Genomic DNA, 24,610 nt, shown 5'->3' on the forward strand with positions numbered 1-24,610 from the left:
GAACCTCAATTTACAGCTTCCGTGAATCTGTCCAAATGGGCGACTGCAAGGCTGGGGGCCGCTGACACTGTCGGCGTCCACTCCGAGCGGGTGCCAGCGTCCCGCCAGCGCAGAACTTTTAACAAGATCCTGCCGACAACGATCTCTGCTTGAACTCGGGCTCTCCTAGCTGAGGCTATCAGGACCCATCTCAACGTGGCCCAGAGGACAGAGCCCAGGAGGAGCCTGGCTGAGCGCGGGGAGCCCTGCTGGGCCTCACTCTGCACTGCACCGTCCACACGGCAGGCAACGCCCCAAACACCACCACTGCCCTGAGTCGAGGCCCGCCAGCGGCGCCGCAGTTCAGGCCCGTCCCCGAGCGGTGGGGACTCAACCTCTGCCATCGGCCTCCTGGGTGGTCGTGGCCATGTGATGCCCACGTGCCGCCAGAGAGAACACAGGGGCTCACCTTGGTGTCCTCCTCATTTCCCTCCGCGTGGACAACGTAGGGGTAGCCGTCCTTCTGCAGGTTTTCTGACACAATGCGCACCTCGACGCCGGGCAGCGGGGTCCCCACAGAGCCTGCAAGGGGCGGGGAGGCGCGAGGGAAAGAGGCGGTCAGCAGGATTCTGAAGGACAGAGCTGCACACTGAGGTGCTCGGGTCTGCCTGACGTCACGTGCACACACGGAGGTTGGGGGATCCCGTGTGGATGTCACGTGCACACACATGGGAATCCCGCATGGACATGACGTGCGCACACAGGGGTCCTGCCCCTTCTCACGTGCACACAGCGGGGCGAAGCCCCAGGAGCCAGTAGCACAGCCTTAGGCGGGACACGCAGAGCGGCAGCCAGGGCTCCGAACACCCTACAGGGCCTCCAGGTCACTTCGGGAGGGCCGCCCGGCGCCCAGGGCAAGATGCAAGGGCACTTCTATCTCACTGGAGCGCCTGGCTGAGCGGTCAGGGCACTGATGACCGCAGTTTGTCGCTGGCGAGGGACTGGTGTGGGCCAGATGCCAGAGGGTGAGCGGGTCCTCACGTCAGGGGTGACACAGCCAGCGTCCCGGCTCGCTTGTTAGGCGCCTGTGCGTGGCTCAGCGTCTTCACCCCTGTGTGGCTATAATCAGCTTTTGAACCTGCAAAGGTTAGGGCAGGTGGTGCCCTGGCCGCAGTGGAGTCCCCGTGGCCACTGTAATGAATAGCTGAGGCGGGGCAGAGATTCCAGGGCCAAACGCTTCACTTCAAGGTCTCAGGCCCTTTTTTTTTTTTTTTTTTTGCGGCACGCGGGCCTCTCACTGTTGTGGCCCCTCCCGTTGTGGAGCACAGGCTCCGGACACGCAGGCTCAGCGGCCATGGCTCACGGGCCCAGCCGCTCCGCGGCATGTGGGATCTTCCCGGACCGGGGCACGAACCCCCGTCCCCTGCATCGGCAGGCGGACTCTCAACCACTGCGCCACCAGGGAAGCCCCTCAGGCCCTTTATTTTAACTGTTATCAATGAGGACTTGTCACAGGAGCAAAGTCCCGGGAAGCCCACTTGGCAAACTCCACGAGCTGCTTAGTGCTCTGGGATCCACACGCCTGGAAAGGTCTGCGACACAGGGCTCCGCTTGCTAGATGGCGCTGCCCTGTCCTCCTCAGCCCGTCTTCTGTCTGAGGTCCTGGGGGCCGCCCCCGCGGCATCTTCCTCCTCCTTCCTCCCCTCCTTCTCCTTTGCTTCCAAAGATTTAAAAACTACAGTGAAATCCATATATGATGCAGCTGTTCATTATAAAGCCCAGGGTTCAGGGGCATTCAGCACATTCACAACATCGCTCCATTATCACCTCCATCTAGCTCCAGAACTTTCCATCAGCCCAGAAGGAGACCTGTCCCCGCCAGCTGTCGGATCTCCCCCCGACCCCAGCGACCACTAACCCATTCTCTGTGGACTTGCCCCCCGGATGTTGTGTCTGAAAGGAGCCGCCAGGCATGTATCCTTCTCTCTTCCTGCTGGGGCCAGTGGCTGCGCGAGTGCCAGGATGCTCAAGACGGGAGACAGCCTGGAACAGGAGGTGTTCCACCTCAGCTGCAGACAACACACGAGGACCAGAGACAAGACCTAGGCTGTGGACGTGAGCTGGGGCCAAGCCCTGCCGTCCGGCAGGCTCTGCAGGACCCGGGGCCAAGGCGGCCACAGTCCCGACACTCGGGATGTGTTTCCCAGTGGACCTCAGCGTCGTAGCTTCCCTCTGGATCTGTCTCCAGTGAAGCGTCTGGCTCAGCCCTGTCATCTGCATTGCTCCTCCTTGAACCTCACGTCTGATAAGGACCGGCGGGGCCACAGCTCTGACTGCTTGGTTACAGACCAGGCCCAGGTATCTTGGAGATTTTCCCAGGTCTTCACATCACTCCCAATTGCTCATATTCCATGGCCAAATGTCAGCAGGCTGACCTAGGATTTAGCCCTCGGTGTGTGTGTAAAAGCCACAGAACACAAGGTTTAAGGGAAGAAATGGGTTGATAAAGTGCAGGAGAGAAAGGCCGTGTGTAAGAGGACATCGGTCGGGCCTTCTTCCTGGGCTCCCAGGCAGTAAGAGGATTTCTTGCTGTGTGAATTGATTTATCACTTTCTGAGACTGGTCAGGGTGATTCCTTTAGTATATGGCAGAAGAAAAGCGTCCCATGAACACACCTAGAGCCGTCAGGCGGAACATGATGATTTCATCAGAAGTAAAGCGTCCCATGAACACACCTAGAGCCGTCAGGCAAAACGTGATGATTTCATCAGAAGTAAAGCGTCCCATGAACACACCTAGAGCCGTCAGGCAGAACGTGATGATTTCATCACAAGGCACTTCATTAAACCAAGTACAGAATCTTAAGCACGAGCAGCCGCCTCGCTCAGGAGTGAAATCTGCTCCTCCTCCCGTTTCCTCTGAGCTCTCGTCCCCGCAGTGGTGTGACGCCTGCTCAGGGCCAAGCCCTCCAGACGGCGACACCTCCTGAAGTGTGAGCCCTGGGGATCCTCGGAGTACAAAAGCCCCTCCGTGTCCCTCGTTTCGTGTTTGTAAAAAGACACTTTAGTCTCCTAAACCTTCCCTGAGATCCAGAGAGCAGACTGAGACAGTTACTAATTAGAGAAATAGAGGAACACAGACACAAAGAAAAAGCAGTTACCTCCGAGCTCAAACAATAAATCGGTAATAAGACAGAGTCGTACCTCCTCCTCAAGAGACGTACGCACTAATCTGACGCACATCTTGGAGTTGTTCCGCGTGAACTAAGTCCCCCACCCAGGTGGAGGATGGTGGCTACATGCTGAAGACACCCCAGCCTCGTTGGAACCAGAAGGTTGATGACTGATATTCCTGGGACACCACCCTGTTACCTCACCACCAACCAGTCAGAAGAATGTCACACATCCTGCAGCCCTCCCCGAAAATGTCGCCTTTAACAGCCCTTCCCTGAAAGCCATAAGGAGTCTGGGTCCTTTGAGCACCAGCCAGTTGCTCTCCTTGCCTGGATCCTGCACTTTCCTTCACCACAACCCAGTGGCAGTAAATTGGCTCAGTTCAGTAACACTTACAGAAAGGAGGAAGCAGAGGCTCCATCCAGGCGCTGCAAACACAGAGAGATGTGGGGAGATGCTGTGGAGAAGGGAACCCTATGGGATCTGCTGTGGCCTCCAGGGAGGTGAGTGGCTGCCCTCAGTCCCACAGGACTGACAGTCACAGGGGCATGTCCCCACTTACCCACAACTTCTGTACAACTTGGCTGCAAACTGGGGGTTCCCTGGGCCCCTCCTGGGATTAAACGGTTTGCTAGAGCGGCTCTCAGAACCCAAGAAAACAGGTCACTTCCTAGAATATCACTTCATTACAAAGGATACAAGGTGGGAACAGCCAGATGGAAGACACACCTCTATCAAGTATGTGGGTGGGTGGGAGTCTCTAAACTTGCACACTCTCCAGGCACATCACACTCCAACACCAACCTGTGTTCACCAGCCTTGTTTTGGGTTTTTATTAAAGTTCTATTATGCAAGTACAATTGATTAAATCATTGGCCACTGGTACTTGATTCAACCTCCAGCCCCTCTCCCATCCTAAGGAAGTCAGAACTGTCCACCCTATTCAATGAAACCTGAACTGCTAAGAATGTCTATAAAGAAAACACTGACAGGGCTTCCCTGGTGGCGCAGTGGTTAAGAATCCACCTGCCAATGCAGGGAACACAGGTTCCAGCCCTGGTCCGGGAAGATCCCATATGCAGCGAAGCAACTAAGCCCGTGCACCACAACTACTGAACCCACAAGCCACAACTACTGAAGCCCGCACGCCTAGAGCCGATGCTCTGCAACAAGAGAAGCCACCGCAATGAGAAGCCTGCGCACCACAGCGAAGAGCAGTCCCTACTCGCGGCAACTAGAGAAAGGCTGCGCACAGCAACTAAGACCCAACACAGCCAAAAATAAATAAAAGTAAAATAAATTTATATATAAAAAAAAGAAAACGCTGACAGAATTACAGCATCACTACCACAACGGTGGCATTAAAATCGCCACAGAAACACCTATGATTTGTTAAAGTTAGGTGTACAAATGGCAGAGACTGCTGTTAGGGCAGGGCAGCTGCTCAGACCCCAGAAGCCCCCGCCCCTACCCCAGTGGGTGGAACAGAGCAGGGCCAGCCTCCTACACCCAACTAGATGGAGCCCCGCCCACGCCAAGTGCACGCTGCCCGTCCCATGCCACGTGATGCTACACCGCCCACACCTCGTGCACGCTGCCCCTCCAACACCGGGAGAAGCGGCCCCGCCCACACAACGTGCATGCTACCCCACTCCCACCACGTGGACGCTGTCCTTCCCACGCCGCGTGACGCTGCCCCTCCCACGCAGCGGGACGCGGCCCCCCCCAACGCGTGACGCGGGCCAGCCCACAACGCGTGATGCTGCCCCTCCCATACCACGTACACGCTGCCACGCCCACATCACGTACACGCAGCCCCGCCCACGTCGCGTGACGCGGCCCCGCCCACACCACGTGCACGCTGCCCCTCCCAGACCGCATGACACGGCCATTCCCACACCGCATAGACGCGGCCCCTCCCACACTGCGTGATGCAGTCCCTCCCAGACCATGGGATGGGGGCCTTCCCATCCCCCGTGACGCTGCCCCTCCCACGCCTAGCGCACACTGCCTCGCCCACACTGCATGCACGCTGCCCCGCCCATGCCGCGTGACGCGGCCCCTCCCACACCGTGTGACGCAGCCCCTCCCACATCGCGTACACGCTGTCCCTTCCACACCGCGTGATGCTGCCCCTCCCACACCGTGTGCACGCTGCCCCGCCCACACCGCGTGATGCAGTACCTCCCAGACCGCGGGATGGGGGCCTTCCCACGCTGCGTGACGCTGCCCCACCCACACCACGTGCACGCTGCCACGCTCAACCGTGTAATGCGGCCCCTCCCAGACCGCGGGAACGTGGCCCCTCCTACACCGCGTGATGCTGCCCCGCCCACACCTCGTGACGCTGCCCCGCCCACACCACGTGCACGCTGCCCCTCTCACACCGCATGCAAGCTGCCCCTCCCACGCCTTGTGCACACTGCCATGCTCACACTGCGTGACCCGGCCCCTCCCACACCGTGTGACGCTGCCCCTCCCACACCGCCTGACGCGGCCCCCACCCACACAACGTGCACACTGCCCCGCCCAAACCGCGTGACGCGGCCCCTCCCCCACCGTGTGGACGCTGTCCCTCCCAGGCCACGTGAGGCGGCCCCTCCCAGACCGCCTGACACTGCCCGCCCACACCGCGTGACGCTGCCCCTCCCACGCCACGTACACGCGGCCCCGCCCACACAACGGGCACGCTGTCCCGCCCACACCACGTGATGCGGCCCCTCCCACACCGCGTGGACGCTGTCCCTCCCACGCCTGATGCGGCCCCCACCCACACAACAGGCACGCTGCCCCGCCCACACCGCGTGGACGATGTCCCTCCTACGCCTGACGCTGTCCCTCCCACACCGTCTGACGCTGCCACGCCCACACCACGTGCACACGGCCCCTGCCACGCCCCGTGACGCGGCCCCGCCCACACAACGGGCACGCTGCCCCGCCCACACCGCGTGGACGCTGTCCCTCCTACGCCTGACGCTGTCCCTCCCAAACTGCGGGACGCGGCGCCCCCACACCACGAGACGCGGCCCCGCCCACACCACGCGGCCCCGCCCACACAATGTGCACGCTGCCTCTCCCACACCTGCCACTGCCCCTCCCAGACTGCGGGACGCTGCCTCGCCCACGCCACGTACACGCGGCCACGCCCACACCGCGTGACGCTGCCCCTCCCACGCCACGTACACGCGGCCCCGCCCACACAACGGGCACGCTGCCCCGCCCACACCACGTGACGCGGCCCCTCCCACACCGCGTGGACGCTGTCCCTCCCACACCTGACGCGGCGCCCCCACACCACGAGACGCTGCCACGCCCACACCGCGTGACACTGCCACGCCCACACCACGTACACGCAGCCCCGCCCACACCGCGTGACGCGGCCCCGTCCACATCACTTACACACTGCCCCGCCCACACCACGTGCGTGCTGCCCTCCCCACACCGCGTGCTCGCTGCCCCTCCCAGTCCGCATGACACGGCCATTCCCACACCGCATAGACGCGGCCCCTCCCACACCGCGTGATGCAGTCCCTCCCAGACCACGGGATGGGGGCCTTCCCACCCCCTGTGACGCTGCCCCTCCCACGCCTAGCGCACGTTGCCCCACCCACGCCGCGTGACGCGGCCCCGCCCACACAACGTGCATGCTGCCCCGCCCACACCGCGTGACGCGGCCCCTCCCCCACCGTGTGGACGCTGTCCCTCCCACGCCGCGGGACGCGGCCCCTCCCAGGCCGCCTGACGCTGCCCCTCCCACACCGTGTGACGCTGCCACGCCCACACCACGTGCACACGGCCCCTGCCACACCGCGTGGACGCGGCCCCGCCCACACCGTGTGACACGGGCCCCACACCGCGTGATGCAGCCCCGCCAAGACCGCGTGGACGTGGCCCCTGCCACAGCTCGGGACGGGCCCCTCCCACACCCGCAGGGACTGAATGTCCTCCTGGTGTCCACTGGGCAACAGGCTGGCTGCAGTCAGAAGGGTAGGCTGTCCTTCCGCCTCCCTTTAGAACGGTGTCATCTGTGGCCAGGTGACTTTAATTGTCCTGTGGCTCTGTCCGGCCTCCTGTGACTGTGCCTCACTGGGTCCTGGAGCGCCTGTCTGGCAAGCCCTGTATCTGATAGCAACCTCGTATCAGCGCATGTCAGGCCCAGCAGTTAAGGTCACCACCCCGGGCCTCAGCCGAGCAAACAGTATCCTTCAGGCCACGCGCCCCTCCGGGCCGCCAGGGAACCTGTGATGGGCCAGGCTGGCAGGATGTGTCCCCGGAGCAGTCCAGAGTCCCGGCTGGAAGGAGCCCGGCCCAGGAGTCAGGGGCACAGAGGACACAGCCTGATTGCTCCGGAAGCGGCGCTCAGGGACTCACTCCCGGATTCAAGGTTGACGGCTACTTCCTTCATTGTTTCTAAACCAAAGAGCCGGCCGTATACCCACTGTGAGCCGCCGGCTTCACGGGCGAGAAGAGACCCCGGGCGCTTGGTTCCGGTGTCGAGAAGAGGCCACGCACAGCCACGGCAGAACCCTGAGCCTGAAGAGCTGCAGCCTATTAAGATTCGAGAATTTCTGCCCAGAAGCCTCGCGTTTAGGGCACGGGCGCAGGTCCCTCTGTCCCGGGGCCTTTGCCCCCGCCCGACAGAGGGTGTCCTGGTCTGACAGTGCGAGCACCTGCTCCGTCTGTGTGACTTCTCCAAGGCCATCAGAGGGGTAAGACCAGCCCAGTATCGGGGCTGTCGTGTGGACAGTTTGCAGCTTCTTAGAAAGTCAAGTTCACGCCCCCTTCTGACCCAGCAGTTGTACTTTGAGGCGTCTGCCCACGAGACGTAAAGACGCATTCGCACAAAACCCTGCACACAGACCTTCACGACGGCCCGACTGGGAGCTGTCCAAGGCTAGACACGACCCAGCGTCCTGCGGTGGCGGACAGGTTAACGCCGAAGAGGCTGCTCGGCACAGGATGTCTCACACTTGTCCTGCCAAGTGAGGGAAGCCAGACCCAAAGGCAGGTCCTGGAGACTGTGCCTCTGTGTCGTTCCAGGAAACGCACACCTACAGGGAGAGGAACCAGGGACGTGCTCGCCGGCCTGGGGCAGGAGGTGCTGACTGCGAAAGGGGGAAGGTCTGGAGGTGATTCACCTTCGTCTACCTGAGTATGACGGCAGACACGCTGAAAACTCACAGACCTGCCCACCAGAAGGGTGCCTTTTACTGTCGTGCAAGACAAGTGGATGCACAGAGGCAAGTACAGGCACACGATGACTTAACGTTTATTTCCAGACGCCTACTGTGTCTTGGATAAGCTGGAGGGTACTGACCGGGAGGGTTAGAAAAGGGCCCAATACAGAACAGACTCACGTCTCAGGCCTCAGGCTCCGCCTGCAGGTTCCCTGTCAGGGACCCGGGACGTGAAGACTGTTTATGTGGAATGGCCTAGAGAAGGCGGGACAGGAAGATCAAAGGGCAGGAACCCGTCTAGAGCAGCAGGCCCTCCAGACGCGTGCAGGTCCCCGAGCACAGGCGGGGTGTCCCTCCTCCCTTGCCCCCGACACCTGCCGTCTCTCCCGCTGCCACCGGCCTGTGTGGCTCAGGGCACCTGCATGGGAAACTCTGGGCCGCGGGCGACCTGGTCTGGACGGAAGCAGCCCCCAGCCCGGGAGGTGGGGAGGGGTGCGCCCTGCCAAGCACACGGCGTCTGGGTCACCTGGGAAGGACACTGCCACCCTGAGAACGTGACCATAGCCCAGCAGGGGAGCATCCTCCACAGAATGGCCTACCCGAGGACCCAGAGCAGAGGGAGGACACGGCTGGCGGGCGCCACTCGTACCTGGCAGGCGAGCTGCGGTCAGGGGGTTGGACAGGGCCATGCCGATCTCCGTCATCCCGTACCTCTCCAGCAGAGTGTGGCCGGTGATGCCCTTCCACTTCTCCAGCACAGGCAGGGGCAGGGCGGCCGAGCCCGAGACCATCAACCTGCCGGCACAACCACAGGCTCCTGAGCTCTCGGGAGCACGTGGCTTCTTCAGCCCGGTGAGAGCCACACGCGCCCAGCACCCCAGTCACCGTCACCCTTTAACTCACGGCGAAAAGTGCAGTTCGGGCTGAAATTTAACTCTGTTCTTTGGAAAGAATCTTGGGTATATTTTAGAATGCAAATAGGTCAAGGGGTAATCACAGTAAAAGGAAAAGTGATTTGAAGGGTCCCTGGTGGCACGCTCTGCAAACAGTCAACGTGCTGTCCACAAACAGCCCCGAAAAGAGCAGTGATAAGAGTAACGTGATGACAGCTTGTCTGCTTTGGGGACAAAGCACCACCGGGTCTGAGGCGGAGGAGGGGGAGACGGAAGCAGGCAGTCTCCAGTGAGGGGCGCACGGGGGCTCCTCCACGAACACTGCCTGGTGCTGACGGCTCACTGACAATGACATCGATCTGATGTGACAGCCTCGGCATGCGCCATATCCCGAAAGCACTGTGTGCAGGAAGGAAGGTGCTTCCGCTTGTAGTGGGGGCCGGAGCAACGACCACCCCTGTGCTCCCCCCCCCCCGGAGGTGCAGGCACAAGGAGCCCCCCCCACCACCAGGAGCCCGGCTGCTGAGGCCTGAGGGCCTGTCACCCAGAGTCACTCTCATCCCCCCTCTCTGATCTCATTCTTGCCCTTGGCTCCTGAGATCTGGGTACATCGTGCTACCAGTCCCACTCTTGTCCTGGCGGTTGGGCTTTGGATCCCAGCCCCACCATGGCGCCTCGTGGGAGGCCAGTCCAGGGAGGTGCTGGCGTGGCACCCTCAGAAAAGGGCTCTAGTTCCATCAAAACGTCTTTACAGAAAAGGCGCAAAGAGTGGTTGAATGGGAGCAGAAGAACAAGATGAAATGCTCGTCTTGGGTAACTGGAAATTCTCTCCAGGAAACGAAGGGCTTTCCTGAGCTCCTCTCAAGGACTAGGAATCAGATGCACAGAGGCCATGAAGCTCGTGGCTGTCCAGCGCCAACTCGCTGCCCTGTTAAAGGCTGTGTCTGCCACAGACACAGGTGTCACACCTCTTGGGCGCACGTGTCATCATGCCTGTGAAGACCTGCCAAACCGCTCACTTCCGTGTGCTCTGCAGATGAACCGCCTGACCACGAGCAGAGAGGAGCTGCAGTCGGCAGGCTCGTGGGAACACGCAGAGCAAACCCCATGCCACCGAAGGGGCCACACAGCCACACGTCTGTCAGGGAGTGTGTCTGCATGGGGTCGGGGAGGGGGCAGGGCTGAGAGCCAGCAGGTGTGGGGTCAGAAAGGACTTCCCCATCCTCGTCCTTCAGACTCTACCGGAAGACAGGCGGACAGACAGAGACAGAGGGACAGAGAGACCCAGAGATAGAAGAGACACGGATACAGAACACAGGCAGCTGCGTTGGGAGCACAGATACGTAGAGAGAGATGTAGATACACATTTTAAAGCAAAGAAAAAATACTGCTTCCCAAAACTTAGTAGAACTGACTCACTAAAAAGAAGTTATATTTGGCTTTCTGGATGGGAAGGTGGACTATTTTCATTTACCTGATTTTTTCTTCACAAACCGCACGCACGAAATCCTGGACACGAGGGTGGGTAAAATGTGTGTCGTAATAGTCCATCAACTTGCTGTATATGGTGGGCACTGCCATAAACACATTAATCCGTGGGGTTTCAGAGCTTAAGAACTTTTCCCAAACCTGAAAAGAAAAAAGGAAGCACAGAGCAAAAAGATTAGAAGACACGCACGCACAGACACGTACGGACCCTCGGTTCCATGACGAGTGCTCTCAGCAGAGGACCCCCCTTTTCTTAAGCGTCAGAGAGTCTGTAAGCGGCTCCCGTCTCAAAGGGGGTCTCACTTTGACAGGGTGACACAAGCTCCCGGACCTTCCGTGGAGTCACTGTGCAGGGGACACTGGCGTCTGGCCTCAGGGGTGGCCCGTGAGGAGGAAGAGGACCGGGGGGAGGAGTGGCCCTGGGCCTGGGCACCGGCCTCGGATCTGCCGTCAGGAGAGACGTGGCGCCTCAGACTTTTCCAGCCACGCGGACGAGGGCGGACAGAGCTGCAGGAGGGGCCAGGTGGGCCTGAGCACAGCGTCTGGCAGACGGGCACGCACGCACGGGGAGCCGATGGCATCTGCTGTTTTCTCCGAAGAAGTCATGTGAAGTTTGTATCTTACTCTGTAACGAATGCTTCTCGTTTTAATATAAAGATGCTTCAAGTTTCTCAGCTTATGCTGAGAACGTGCTCGTGTGTTAGCCCTCATCTTCAGGAGAAGGGGCTCTCTCCGTTCAGCCACCGCATGGGCCCATCCTCAGGGCGGGACGGGGAGCGCGGGGTGCTGCGTGCTCAGCACACCCCCCACAGACAGCCTTCCCCCTCAAGGCATCCAAAACGCTGCAGCCAGCCCGGCCTGCCCCAGTCCCTGATCGCACACTTGCAATTACCTCCTCACCACAGCTGCTTGACAGAGCAAAGGCACTCCTCTTTGGGGGGAAAATTACATCGTTCTTTTAAAGACAACCCCGCCCCCATTATAAAGCTTCCCTGGTGGCGCAGTGTTTGGGAGTCCGCCTGCCGATGCAGGGGGCGCGGGTTTGTGCCCCGGTCTGGGAGGCTCCCACGTGCAGCGGAGCGGCTGGGCCCGTGAGCCGTGGCCGCTGGGCCTGCGCGTCTGGAACCTGTGCTCCGCAGCGGGAGAGGCCACAGCAGTGAGAGGCCCGCGAACCGCAGGAAATAAAAAAAATCATGTATGAAAAGAGAAAAATGTGACCCATAACTAAGAAAAAAGTCAATAGAAGCAGCCCCTCAATACGGATGTTGGAATCATACAAGGAATTTAAATTAATAAGTAGGTTAAGAGATTCAGAAAAGGTGAATGAAATGGGGGATGATCAAGGATTTCATCAGAGAAGTGGAACTGCAAGAGAACCATTATAAGCTGGAAAGTACATTATGTGAAACTAGGAATTCACTGGATACACTGAACAGACTAGACGCAGCAAAGACAGCAGTCAATGGAAATGATCTACACCGAAGTACAGACAGGAAAGAGGAGAAAGAGAAGAGTGTCACCACGTATGGGACAAGATGACAGGAAAGACACACGTGCTCGGTCAGTGGAGACACATCCACGTCCACACATGGGAAGACTCAGTGTTGCTAAGGTGGCAGCTCTCCCCAAACCCCAGCAGCTGTGTTTTCCGGAAATTGACAAGCTGACCCTGCAGTTTACAGGGAAAGGCAGAGGACTCGGAAGAGTCACAACAAATGTGAGAAGGAGGGAGGAAGGCGGAGGACGCACACTTCCTGACCCAAAACTTACTCCAAAGCACCAGCATTCAACGCCGTGTGAGGCTGGCGTAAGATCAGACACACAGACGAACGGAGCAGATGCCCAGAAACAAATCAATATGATGATGGCCAATTGAGTTTGACAGAGGAGCCAAGTCACTTGCATAGGATAATCTTTTCAACAAACAGCGCTGGGACAACTGAATATGCACATCCGAAAGGATGAACTTTTGACCCTTACCGCACCGTACCTAAGAATTAATCCAAAGTGGATCAGAGACCCAAACGTATCAGCTAAAACTATAAAACTTTCAGGAAAAAACATAGGTGAAAATCTTCATGACCTTTGGTTAGGCAAAGATTTCTTAGATACGACAGCAAAAACATGATCTATGAAATTAAAAAACTGATAAAATAGATCTCATCAAAAGTTAAAGCATGCGTGCTTCACAAGATATCATTAAGAAAATGAAAAGACAAGCCCAAATGGGAGAAAATATCTGCAAACCATCTATGTGATAAAGGACAGGATCCAGAATATATAAACTCAATACTAAGAAGACAAATAACCCAATTTACAAATGGGCAAACATCCCAATAGAGGGTTCAGCAAAGAAGATACATGGACGCAAATAAGACCATGAAAAAACACTCACCGTCCTCAGTGACTAGGGAAATGCAAATTTAAACCACAATGAGATACCACGTCATATCCACTACAATGACCATAACAATGGTTTTAAAAACCAACAAAACAAACGTTGGTGAGGATGTGGGGGACGAGCCCTCGCGCACTGCAGATGAGATCGGGGACGGACAGCCACTGTGGGAAAGTGGGGCAGCTTCTTACAGTGCTAACAATCGTCGCACACCCCAGCAATTCTCATCCTACTATCCACACGAGGCAAATGAAGAATGTCCACACCAGGATTTGTACGCAAATGCCCAGAGCAAAAACTGGAACTGACCCAAAGGCCCAATAAATGATAAATGGGTGAACCAAACGTGGCCCGGCCACATGCTGAAGCACTAGCCAGGGGCCAAAGGGACAAACTACTAATACACATGCTACAGCGTGGACAGAACTCAGACGTTCTACAGAGTGAAAGAAGCCAGACCCAGAAGGCCACATGTTCTATGATTCCGTTTACACACAAAGCCCAGAAAAGGAAACGCTGTGGAGACGGAGGACAGACAGTGGTTCCCAGGGGCTGGGTGTGGGAATAGGGGCTGAGATAATAGTTGAACAAATCCTATAAATTTATGTAAAATCCCTACATCGTTCACGATAGGTGAATTTTATGGTATGTGAATTACATCTCAATAGAGCTATTTTAAAAAAAGGACAATGCAATGAAAACATTTTCAGTGAAACAAAGCTGAGAGAATTTGTCTTCAGCAGAGCTGCACTACAGGGCTTCCCTGGTGACGCAGTGGTTAAGAATCCACCTGCCAGTGCAGGTTCAAGCCCTGGTCCAGGAAGATCCCACATGCCGCAGAGCAACTAAGCCCGTGCACCACAACTACTGAGCCCATGAGCCACAAGTACTGAGCCCGCGTGCCTAGAGCCTGTGCTCCTCAACAAGAGAAGCCACCGCAATGAGAAGCCCGCACACCACAATGAAGAGTAGCCCCCGCTCGCCACAACTAGAGAAAGCCCGCTCGCAGCAACGAGGACCCAATGCAGCCAAAAATAAATAAAATAAAATAAATATATATATTTTTAAGCTGCACTATAAGAACTATCAAAAGAATTCTTCAGGATTAAGGGAAACGACCCAAGAGGGAGACACAGATCTGAAGGAAGAAATGAAGAGCGCCAGAAAAGGAAATATATGGGTAATTTAAAAAAATTTTAAGGACCCTGACTGTTTAAAACAACAATAGTAGCAGTGTGTCATGAAGATGAAGGAAGGGAATAATAAGAAACAGAAGGAACAGGAATATAAAGCACAGGTGCATTAGAGGAGAATCAACACAGTTGGTTCTTAGAAAAGATAATAAGGCTGACAGGCCTCTAAAACAAGAGTGATCAAGAAAAAGAAAGAGAACATAAACTACCAACATCAGACACCTAAAGGAGGCATCACTACGGACCCTAAAGATATTAAAAGGATAGTGAGGAGAAATTATAAACTACCCTATGCCGATGAATTTGACAATTTTGATGAAATGCACAATTATTTTTTTAAAGTACCAAAACTGACACAAGAAACAAAATAGAAAATATTCGAAGTCCTACATCTATTAAAGAAACTGAATCCTTAATTAAAAACCTTCCCAGAAAGGTTGGCCCAGATGGCTTCAATGGAATTGTGTCAAACGCTGAAGGAAAGAGTACTTCCAGCCACACAGAAACTTCCAAAGAACAGATGAGGGGGGGAGGGGTGGCTGCCACGCTCCTTCCACAAACGAGCAAAGCTCCCATACAGAGGCCTAACAAGGACGTCACAAGGAAACCACAGACCTGTGCTCCTTGTAAACACAGAAGCAAACACCTTAGCCGAGTATTAGCAAACCAAAGCCAGCAGTATGTGAAAAGGGCAATGCCTCACGGCCGAGAAAGTCTGCTAAAGGAAATTAGAAACATTCAAAGCTTTAATCAGTATAACTAACCACATTAACAGAATAAAGAGGGAGACAAATAAAGGGGGTAACTTTATGCAATCAGTTCAAGAGGTAAAGAAAACCCGTTTGGTAATATTCAACCCACCCTGTAATTCAGCTCTCAGAAAACAAGGGAGAGGACTGTCCTCAAGCTAATATACGGTATCTGCCAAACACTGTAAGTAACGCCATACTTACCAGTGAAATATTAACGTTTCTCCAAGATTGAGAATAAGTCAATGATGTCCACCATTACCACTTCCACATTAGACTCACCAAAATTTAAAATTCTCTTTATCAAAAGACTATTAAAAAAGTGAAATGAGAAACCAGAGACGGGGGAGAGATTCACAACACGTATTTCTGACAAAGGCCTTTTATCCATAATATATACGGAACACCTACTGATTAGTTATAAAAAGACAACCCAATTTAAAAATGGACAAAAGCCTTGAAGAGGCATTTCATAAAAAGAAAATCTCTGAATGACCAGTAAGCGTATGAAAAGTGCTCAACACGATCACTCATCAGAGAAATGCAAATCTTATGAGGCCAGTGAGGTAGCAGCATTACACACCCACTAGGATGGATGAAATCTAGAAAGCCCGACCCAGCTGCTAAATGGTGGGGCACGTTGCAGACAGGAGCATAGAACGGATAAGCACTTGGGAAAGGGTTGGGAGTTTCTTAAAACATTTCACATACGTGATCCTGTGACCCACTAATTCTAACCCTGGGTATTTACCCAGAAGAAATGGAAATGTGCATCTGCGAAAAGACATATGAGAATGTTCCCAGCAGCTTCATTCATAAAGCCAAAACTGGGAAAAGCCAGATGCCCGTGAACAGGAGAAGGGATGACAACTGTGGGTCCTCGGTGATGGAAGGAACCCGCCGCTTACACACGCAGCACAGATAAACCTCAAAGGATGCCCAGTGGAAGAAGGGAAACACAAAGCCTACAGACGCTGATCCCATTACATGCGAATTTCAAGAACAGGTCAGCTAACTTATAGTAACAAAGACCAGAAGACGTGGTTGCCTGCAGGGGGGTGACTGGGGGTTGTCACGAAAGAACTTCTGGGGCAATGGGAATGTTTTCTTTCCCAGCCTGCGTGTGGGTTATACAAGTATAGTCATCAAAACATACTAAACTGTACACTTAGATCTGTGCATTTCACTTCATGGAAACTAAAACTCAATAAAAGGAAACAAAAGCACCCTCACTGAGATGGCTAGAATTAACAAGACTGACCACAGTAAGTGTGGGCAATGACCTGGAGTAACTAGGACTCTCACACATGGCTGCTGGGAGGATAAAACATGCACCCACTCTGCAGAACTCTTTGGCACTTCCAACCAGAATTAAATATACATCCAGCACCAGCAGGTACAGATCCAAGAGAAATGTCCACGGAAAGATCTTTATGCAAATGTTTATAGCAGCTTTATTCAAAATATCCCCAAACTTGAAACAATCCAACGTCCTTCAACAGAAGAATGGATAAACTGTGGCGCTTTCATACAAAGGAAGGCAACACAAAAAGAACAAATTACAATTGATGGAACCCAAGAGTAAATCTTAAAATAGTACAATTAACTAACATGCACAAAAGGACACATACTATCGGGTCCACGTATATGAAGAGCATGTGAAACTCAGCTATGGTGCAGCCCCGACTGGGAGAGAACACTGTGGGCCATGTAAACGTGCTCTGTCTTTATCTGCGTGGTGACTGTCACACAGACACATACTCAGTTTACATACATTTTACTGTATGTAATTTATGCCTCAATTAAATAAAAGAAGGTGGCAACATTCCCCACTTTACACACCCCGGTGAGTTGACAGCTCTAGGCTATGAGCACCAGCAATGCTGACGTCAGAAGGAGAGGGGCAACTGGGCGTTATGTGCCCTGCTGGACAGATACACACACTGCCTGTGAAGTCTCCTCCCTGCCAAAGCGAAACAAAACCCTGAACCTCATCACGCCTCTAGACCTAACTACCAACTTTCGAGAAGTATAAGGGATAGCGAAACATGTTAAACGGCAGCACAGGGACGCGATCCACAAGAGCAGACTGGGGGAAAGTGTACAGGACACACAATTTCATAAACAAACACTGCGAGGAAAGGACTGAGGAGAGACCGAGGAAGTAAAACCATGTGCGCGAGCAGTGGTCCGGCCCGCCGAGAGCAAAGTGCCTGTGAGAATCCCCGGGGCACAGAGACCTCCTGGTAGGCCTTCCCGCCCAGCTGTGGCTGTGGCCTTGCCCAGGCCCTGCAGCCTTCTTGCTATCTTCTCACACCACTGTGTTAATCTGGACAGAATCCCTCAGCTCCCTTCCAAGCTCTGACGTGCAGATTTGCTGGAAATCCTGTGGGGTATCCTACTTCCCACTGGCTTGTTAAAGAAACTCTGTCCGCCAAGTCTGCGCTGGCCTGGCCAGGCCGCTCCCCGAGGTGGAGGGCAGCGCCCTCGCTGCCACCTGGCACCAGGGAAGGCATGGGTCCTTGGAGGACACACCGGACAGCACTCGGGCATCTCCGGGAGCGTGGGTATCCCGGTCTGGCTAACCAGGAACAGCCTCGAGCCCGTCCCTTCTCACTCATGGCGGCAGCGTCTGCAGGTTAGCGCCTGCAGTGTGCAGACCACTGGTGTGCAGACCCCGCCACTACCCAGTCTGGCAAGTCCCGACAACCGCCTCACGGGGCCCCTCCCGGGGGGTGCTTATCCTGCTCACCAGGGCTCGCCCGTCGCCACGAGCACTAGGACAAAGAGACACAAAGCAGCGCAGACCGTACCACGTCCAAGGTGAGGTGCAGGGCCCTGGCCCGAGAGGAAAGGGGACAGGCTGGGTGAGGTGGCCGTCACTCTGGGAACCTATGGTCCTGGCCAGGCCTCTGGTGGACGCACATGTGGTCCTCACCCAGGCTTCCCACCGGAGGCTGAAGGAAGGACAGAGCTCACACTCAGCAGAATGAAGGGGGAGGACCGGCCCTAAGGTCATCAACTCAGACACTTGACCCCTGGCACAGAAACCACATCTGCCCCGAGGGCTGCCTCCCGAGAACTGTCTGCAGCCGGGAAGGCGTGGCCATTGTGAGAACTCACCCCATTGGTCTGCAGCCGGGAAGGCGTGGCCATTGTGAGAACTCACCCCTATTGGCAAAGAGAACGGCAGCACCGCCACCGTGCCGCGTCCCCGCTGCTTCAACACGTCCATACACTTCAAAGTTGAAGGTCGGGCGATCCCGTCAAAAGCCTCTCTCGGGCCTGCGTCTTACCAGTGAAAACACTCCTGCGGCAGCCAGACCGCAGAGCCCAGACGGATGTGAGCAGCTCCCAAGCGGGCAGCACACAGGAGCCCACACCGGATGCAGCAGAGCAAGGGTCCGGGGCCTTTTCACGCACCAGCTCCCCGACGTGACCCTGCAGAGCATCCGGGACTGGAACCTGGGGCTAGACCCCCAGCAGGACTGCCCTGCCCAGCAAAAGCCAGAACAGGGTTGGAGCACAGCTGCCACGGACGCCTCCTCGGCTTGAAGCAATGGCCAGGGGTTAAGCCGTCACCCGTTTCTGGCAATCGTAACAACACACGGGAGGGCTCTTACTCTGTTTTTAAGGTGCTCTGGCCAAAGTCTGGCAATGACAGAGGACACTCCACAATGAAAGGCTGGAGACAGGAGAACAGATGCCTGTTTATCCCGTTCCATGGGCCTGTGTGCGCGGCCCCGCCCAAGTGGCCCCAGGCTGTGGGTCAGATCTGAGACGCACTTGAGCTTAAGAGCTCTGCTTCCCTCCCCCAACTCCGCCTGCAAACACCTCCACCCACTTCAACAAGACGCAGATTTCTCAAAGCCCTCTGCGGCCACAGGTGTGCCAGGCAGCAGGCTTCACATGGGCACCGGAGTCCCGAGCAGGGCACTGGTCTCTACAGAGTGCCCTGGCAGTGGCCCCAGCGGCCTGCACCGCCGAGCCGAAAGCAGCGCCGCGCGCCGGGGTCTGCGCCCTCCTGCCTCACCGGCCGGGCCCCACCCTGACTCAGTGCCTCTCCGAGAGCCACCGTGATCCCGAGAAGTCACCGGAGCACGTATCTGCGACAAGGAATCGATCGCAGCCAGGCAGCCTAATCAACAACCAGACTGCATTCCGCGGGGCTGACGGCGGACAGCCCGCCATCAGTCTTCCTGCCGTCCCCGAGTCACCACCGCATCAGTCAGCCTCGCGGGACGCAGACAGCCCCTCACCCCACTGTTCACGGAAGGGCTTGAAGCCGCCAGGAGCTGAGACCGTGTCAACATCAGTGCAGGTTTCTGGGCCCCGCACCTCTTTACACTCATTTCTTTGTTTTTTGTTTTCAATGAATGGTAATACTTTTTTTTTTTTTCTTTTTAAATATATTTACGTATTTGGCTGCGCTGGGTCTTAGTTGCGGCAGGTGGGATCTTCGTTGCCCCATGTGGGATCTTTACTTGTGGCATGTGGGATCTAGTTTCCCGACCAGGGATCGAACCCAGGCCCCCTGCACTGGGAGCGAGGAGTCTTAGCCGCTGGACCACCAGGGAAGTCCCCACGCGCATTTCTCAAAAACAAGCGTAGACAAGCCCCGATATTTAATAATGCTAAAGGTGGGGTTTTCCTATCAATAGTATAAGCAGATTCACAAAGCTCTGAAACTCAGGGCTGCGTCTTTTATCAACCACAGCAAATGTGTTTGACTCTTCAGCCCTGCTGCATGGTTCTGAGAAACCCCAAGTCAGTGCCTAGGATCGGGAAGGTCTGAGCTGGCTGTCCCGGCAAGCCGCTCTGCAGCCTCTGGTCTCCAGCCCCCAGGCAGGAGAGAGGCAGCATCCCAGGGTCTCGCTCTCAGAGGTGCAGGCTGAGTAGTGACAGCGAGGGGCCACTGGAGTGACGGGAGACAGCTGAAGGCCAAAGAAAATAAATGGGACCTGGTGGCCTGGGAGCAGGTGGGAATCCCTGAGGTTTGTTTCCCTGTTGAGTGCTTCCTTGTCCAAAATCTGCTCTCGTTTTCACAGTAACTAAGCTACACAGGTACATGTTGAACAGAGCCAATCCCGTTAGGCTTTCCACCAGCAAGACCTCTCGGGGGGGGTGAACACCAAGGCCGTCAGGTGGAGCTGCCCACACCCCAAGGATGATATTCCACATGGAACCCCCGGCTCAGGGACACTGACAAGCCCGCCCGTGTAACCCACCACCTGCGGCCACGGGCAGTGGCAGATGGAGCTGAGCTGTGAGCACAAGAGGCCCCATCCGCCGTCCTGGTCTTTTTTTTTTTTTTAATTTAATTTTTGGCCACATTGGGTCTTCGTTGCTGCACGCGAGCTTCTCTAGTTGCGGCAAGTGGGGGCTACTCTTTGTTGCAGTGTGTGGGCTTCTCACTGCAGTGGCTTCTCTTGTTGTGAAGCACGGGCTTTAGGCGCATGGCGTTCAGTAGTTGCAGCGCACGGGCTCAGTAGTTGTGGCTCACAGGCTCTAGAGCACAGGCTCAGTAGTTGTGGCGCATTGGCTTAGTTGCTCCACAGCATGTGGGATCTTCCTGGATCGGGGCTCGAACCTGTGGTCCCCTGCATTGGCAGGCGGATTCTTAACCACTGCGCCATCGGGGAAGTCCCCGCCCTGGTCTTTATACACGTCTACAAACCCAAAGTGTGCAGAGAACTCTATCCCTTTAAGGGAACCTTGTGGTGGGTTTTTCAGTGGAATGTTGTTATGTTTATCTGCTTGTGCTCTGATTCCTGAGGAGCTGATACAGTAAAGTTTTCATTAAACAAATAACCACTCCCCTAAGTGACTTTCAGGGACGTTCTCCCCAGAGGCCTGTTCACAAGTCCACACGATCACAATGACAAAAGCCAAGGGGGAGCCTGTGGAGAGGGTTCAAGGAGCCAGCGCTCCCTCATGGCCCATGGGGCCCATAAGTGATAACCGTCCATTCATCTACAACAGCTCTGAGCCACCTGCTCTAGGCCCTGGGGACAGGCCCTAAAGAGAAGGAAAACCATGCCCTCGGAAGTGACATTTTAGGGGGAGACAATGAGGACCCACAGCAGAGTCTACGTGGCTTCGAGGTGATAAGTGCTACACTGAACAGTAGCGCAGATCAGGCCAGGACGGGGGCCAAGATGCACAGAGACTGAGCCTGCAGGCCCAGGGTGGTGGGGGTAGGTGGGGAGGAGAAGGTGGGGGTGGAAGAGGCCAGCAGGGGCCGGGGCTCCCCTCCCGGACGAGGCAGCCACACTTCCTGCTCTTTCTTTACCTTCCTGGGTCTGTGCTTTGGGGAAGGAAAGGCCTGCTCAGTCTGCAGGCCAGCAGCCTGCCTGCACCCCTGCCTCGCCCACCAGGCACTCACATGGATCAGGAACGAGGAAATCAGGAAGCTGGGACTGTAGCCGGCTGGTCAGCCACTGCGGCTCAGCCTGTCTGGGTCCCTGATCTAAGCTCAGGGTGGGGCACCCCTCCGTCCTCCTGTCTTTGTGGTGCCCTGCAGGGAGGCCCTCCGAGTGAATGAAGCATTGGGGGGAGGGCAACTTGCATTCTGTGGAGACCCCAGGGCGCTCCTGCACTCCTGCTGCACAAGTCCAGACAGTCACAAAACCTCCCTGGGACTAGGGGACGAGCTGGCTGTCCCCACTTGCCCTTAGCAGTCACTCCCGATAGCCTCAGGGCCCCCCTTTCTCCCCCTCCCCGCTGCCCAGTCAGTTCAGTCAGAGCCCCCTCAGGAAGCCATGTGTGCCGGGCCGGACCGACCCCTTTGGAGAGTCACTGGGACTTGTGTTAAGAGGCAGACAGCCCTCTGTAGACCCCGCTGTCTAAATCCTGAGGCCCTGCAGCTGAGAAACAAACAGCAGGATGGGGGCGGAGGAGGGGGCTGTCTGGCTGGGCAGGGTCTGAACGGGCTGCCCTGGCCCTCGGACTGCCACTTCTACTGTTCGGCTCGCCGGTCTGTCCACAGCGCTCACGCCGGATTTTAAGCTACGTTCTCTAAACCCAACAGCATCACCTGTCAGCACACAGGGTCCCCAGCTTCCCTGACGCTGGTCTGCACCCAGCACCCTTGCAAACAGGAGGAGAAAGGGTCCCTGCTTCTCCCTGCTTTGCGTTGCTGGGATTGGGCTCAGTGCCCACCCTGCGCCAGGCTCATCGCTCCTCCATTAGAGGACAAGACGGAAGGTCAGGGAGGTGCGGGGCTCGCCCGGGACCAGCCTGTCTGTAGCTCCTCGTCCTCTCACTCTGACCTGGCACCAGCACCGATGTGAATTAAGGCTCCAGGCGTGATGTGAGGACGGGCCGGAGACGCTCTATCTAGAGCTGCCTCTTTCTGGTGGAGACAGAGGAGGCCGACTTCAGTGAACGATGGATTCTGCAGACCAGGGACCCCAGGCCTCAGGGACCCCTCGTGAGGAAATTCACCCTGGAATAAAGTGACTAAACAACAAGCTCTGTGCTGCGGGCCGAGCCTGGGCATCTCTCCAGAGACCTCACTCGGCAGCCCTGCTGCGCAGAGGTCTCCAAGCCACTCCTCTCCTGGGGCTGCAGACCTGCAGGACAGCAGCCAGCACAGGAGCCCCGCCCCCACAGGAGCCCTGCCCCACCTGGAGCCCATCCCCCAACCGGAGCCCCGCCCCCCACAGGAGCCCGCCCCCACCTGGAGCCCCGCCCCCAACCGGAGCCCCGCCCCCCACAGGAGCCCGCCCCCACCTGGAGCCCAGCCCCCATCTGAAGTCCAGCGCCCACGGAAGCCCAGCCCAGGTGCTTCCTGGGCTCTCCCACTTCGCATTCCCATGCTGTATAGGTTACAGCGTGAGTCAGTGACAGAGTAGGGTCTCATTCAAGCCCTGTGCTTCCTGGCGGCCCCACGGGGATGTGTCACTTCGGCAGCCTCTCCGTGCAGTCAGCCCATCGCCACCTCAGAGCCCTGCCTTCACCTGCCCCAGGCACCTGTCCCCACCAGTACATGGGACACGGAGACTGGGATGGGACTGCTGCACAGCAGCTCACCACGTGTCAGAGGCAGGGGCAGCGTCTGGCCAGGTCGCTCCCCTCCTTCTGCACTCTGCTCTGCAGTGCCCGCTCTGCCCCACCTTGTATCCACTCGGCCTCCCTGCCCCGCTGACCGCACGGCAGTACTGGGAAAGAACCCCCTGCTGAAAAGAGGGACCGGTGGGGAGACTGACACGGAGCCCCCAGCTGGGCCATCCGCTTGGGACCTTGAAAGCCAGCAGTCAGCTGCATAACAGCCCCAAGACATCCACGTGCTCACCCCCGTGGATGCGCCCCCTCACGTGGCAAAGGGGACTCTGCAGGGGTCTGGAGAGGGTGCGGTTGCCCTGGACACTGGGTGGGCCCGACATGGCCACAGGGTCCTCATGTAGAGGGAGATCTGGCCACAGAAGAGGCAGCGGTCACGAGAATACAGAAGCAGAGGTGGGGGTGATGCAGCCACAAGGCAGGGCACACGGGCACCTGCAGCAGCTGGAAGAGGCAGGAGCAGATTCTGCCCCGCAGCCTCCAGACAGAATCAGGCCTGCGGCGCCTGGCCCTTAGCCCCGCGAGCCTCACTTGGACTTGGCCTTCCAGAACCGAGTACACACTTGTGCTGTGCGAAGCCCCAGTGGGGACCCTCTGCTCCAGCAGTAACGGGAAGCTCGCCGCTGGGACTCTGCACCCCAGAGAAGGGACCTAGCCCGGGGAGGCCCGGAGCCCGTGATGCCGAGAGCCCGGCCCCGACTCACCAGCTGAGCGCTGAACTCGGGGAGCATCACGCAGGTGGCGCCCACCCAGAGCGGACAAAGCAGCTTGTTGACCACGCCGTGGACATGGTGCAGCGGGAGGACGTGGAGGATCACGTCGTCCTTTGTCCAGGCCCATTTGCGGACCAGCCCCGTCACCTGGAGAACGGCAGCACAGCCTCAGAATAGGACGGCGCACACAGCCGGCCGCCCCAGCCGAAAAGGCAGGAGACGGCCACTGCCCCGCCCTTGACGGCATGGGAGGACATGGTAACAGAATGACCTGGGGTCTGACCGCGGGGCCGTCTGTCCACCACTTACCCTCCTGCTAGAGAACAGGGCCGCATGTAGTCAGGGGCTTCAGCCAGTTTGAAAGGGCCTTTGATTTGGGGTCAAAAGCGTCTGCAGACTCTGGGCGGCTCTCCCCTCAGGCGGCTCCGACAGGCCAGGCTGGAACCCGGCTGTCTGTCTGAGCCACGTCTGTTCTGGCACCATCCTCGCCCCGGCTTAGCCAAAAAGTCCCCGATCACCGCCGAGCTTGCCTGGTGCGTGCTGCGGTGACGGCCACGTGCGAACACAAGTGAGATGCCCACCCCGCAGAGATACTGGTCCAGAGATGGCCTCTCCAGACAAAAAGCACGTCTCCTCCGCGGAGACATAGACGACGTGTAATCACGCCTTGCCTGCAGCCGGCCCGACTCAGTTCATGCTGACTTATGGACTGAATTAGCCTGAGTCGATGGCGTTGACCTCTGACCTCCCTCTTTGTGGGTTTGAACGTCTCTCTTATTTTCC

At 56.9% G+C, this 24,610-nt stretch overlaps 1 protein-coding gene across 1 annotated transcript in view; it reads right to left on the minus strand.

Moving 5' to 3' along the window:
* Window positions 1-24,610, minus strand: part of ACSF3 (acyl-CoA synthetase family member 3) — a 59,764-nt gene that overhangs the window by 27,386 nt on the left and 7,768 nt on the right. Inside the window, exons 3-6 of the mRNA XM_082862040.1 lie at window positions 23,819-23,974; window positions 10,697-10,851; window positions 8,979-9,124; window positions 449-561 (exon numbers count right to left, since the gene is read on the minus strand). Coding sequence (XP_082718166.1) covers window positions 449-561; window positions 8,979-9,124; window positions 10,697-10,851; window positions 23,819-23,974 — 570 coding nt within the window. The remainder of the gene's footprint in view (window positions 1-448; window positions 562-8,978; window positions 9,125-10,696; window positions 10,852-23,818; window positions 23,975-24,610) is intronic.

This window comes from Leucopleurus acutus (assembly GCF_964270905.1).
Source record: "Leucopleurus acutus genome assembly, chromosome: 20".
NCBI lineage: Eukaryota > Metazoa > Chordata > Mammalia > Artiodactyla > Delphinidae > Leucopleurus > Leucopleurus acutus.